This window comes from Penaeus monodon, chromosome 32, assembly GCF_015228065.2.
Source record: "Penaeus monodon isolate SGIC_2016 chromosome 32, NSTDA_Pmon_1, whole genome shotgun sequence".
Taxonomy (NCBI): domain Eukaryota; kingdom Metazoa; phylum Arthropoda; class Malacostraca; order Decapoda; family Penaeidae; genus Penaeus; species Penaeus monodon.
The window spans coordinates 15,633,156-15,634,528 of record NC_051417.1 but is presented as its reverse complement, the minus strand read 5'-3'; the positions used below and the strand labels follow the sequence as shown (position 1 = coordinate 15,634,528).

The 1,373-nt window shown below is 33.6% G+C and overlaps 1 protein-coding gene across 1 annotated transcript in view; it reads right to left on the bottom strand.

The window, feature by feature from the left end:
- Positions 1 to 4: 4 nt before the first annotated feature.
- The window catches only part of LOC119593671 (exosome complex exonuclease RRP44-like), a gene marked incomplete at its 3' end in the record, with an annotated part of 2,971 nt that continues 1,602 nt past the window's right edge, over positions 5 to 1,373 (bottom strand). Inside the window, 2 exon segments of the mRNA XM_037942629.1 lie at positions 5 to 162; positions 333 to 497. Coding sequence (XP_037798557.1) covers positions 5 to 162; positions 333 to 497 — 323 coding nt within the window.

Genomic DNA, 1,373 nt, shown 5'->3' with positions numbered 1-1,373 from the left:
TTACCCATGATGTTCATTTGAAAAGACAAACAATTTCTTGCTAGATTCCTCAATCAGATCCCGCAGTTTCTTGTACACTGGCAAGGATCTGTGTCGCACCTCTTGCAACACTGTTTGCGGGATGATCACATTTTTTATGTCATCATGACACAAAACATCAATCTGTGGATGAATGAGAAGGGAAAAACTTTCTAACTTATTACCATTTTAAAATACAGATTTCATTAATTTTCTCCCTATATTTTCTCATATTTCTATACTTATATCAGCATAGCTACATGTAAAGTATATGAATTTTACATTCTCATAAGAAATCTATTCCTTTCACATACCTGATGGAGCGCAACATTGGTATCTATGATAATGTGATGTGGATTTCGCACCAAAGTGCTATCACTAGTGCTTAAAGTATCCAAAGGCCGGTAATCGCCTTCACACATGCCACATCCGTCAAGGCCACACCAAACATCATCTCTAAGGTAGTGTTCTCTCACAACCTAGTAATTAGAAGGTAATAATTAGAAGAGGAGTTTATCATACAGTGCAAATTGTGATTGCGCTTCTCTCTGTTGTTTCCTCTCCTTTCTAGCAATCTATTTGTTTTTGTAACCCAAATACTTAAATATAACCAACATTCTTATCCTCTTAATGTGACAAAATAGTCATAAAGTCTCATAGGTTTTAATGACTTTCTTCATTTTTGAAAGCTGTGTTTGTATTTTTGTTGAGCATTTTATGATAGTAGTTTTTGGGGGTAACATAATAAATGGTGAAAATATGACATAACAGTACCTTTTCTTTATGAGACCTTAATGAAATAACTAGTCTAACTGTTTATACATATGTTGCAGAAAGACTATTTCTAATGCTCAGGACCAAATTCTTTAAATATACAGATATTGAAATTTACAGTCTTCTTGTCTAATCTTTCACTCCCTAAGCAAGATGTTTCCCTATAATTTATTTGTATATCATCTAATATTTTGCTAGTACTGGTATTTTTCAGGTGGCCATAATGTCATTTTTTCCCCCTCAATATATTTGTCACCAAAAGTTGCCTTCATCTATAAAGTCTATCTACTGCAGTCAAAAGATTAGGATAATTGCATTTCACAATTAGTACTTTAAATGTAGAAAAGAAAAAATGACTGCAATAATCAAGTGCTTGTCAGTAATCCCACTTTAATTCTCCAAGTAGGAGTTAGTGAATAACTGCAATGTTTCTAATGACCCCATACACAGCATTTAGAGATAAAGAATATCATTTAGAGATGATTTTTTGCTTCTAGCATTCATTGACCCATTCTTAACCAACAGGTGTGTATCAACCCCTTGGATTTTCCAATCGACCCCCTAGAGTCAATATTTACAAC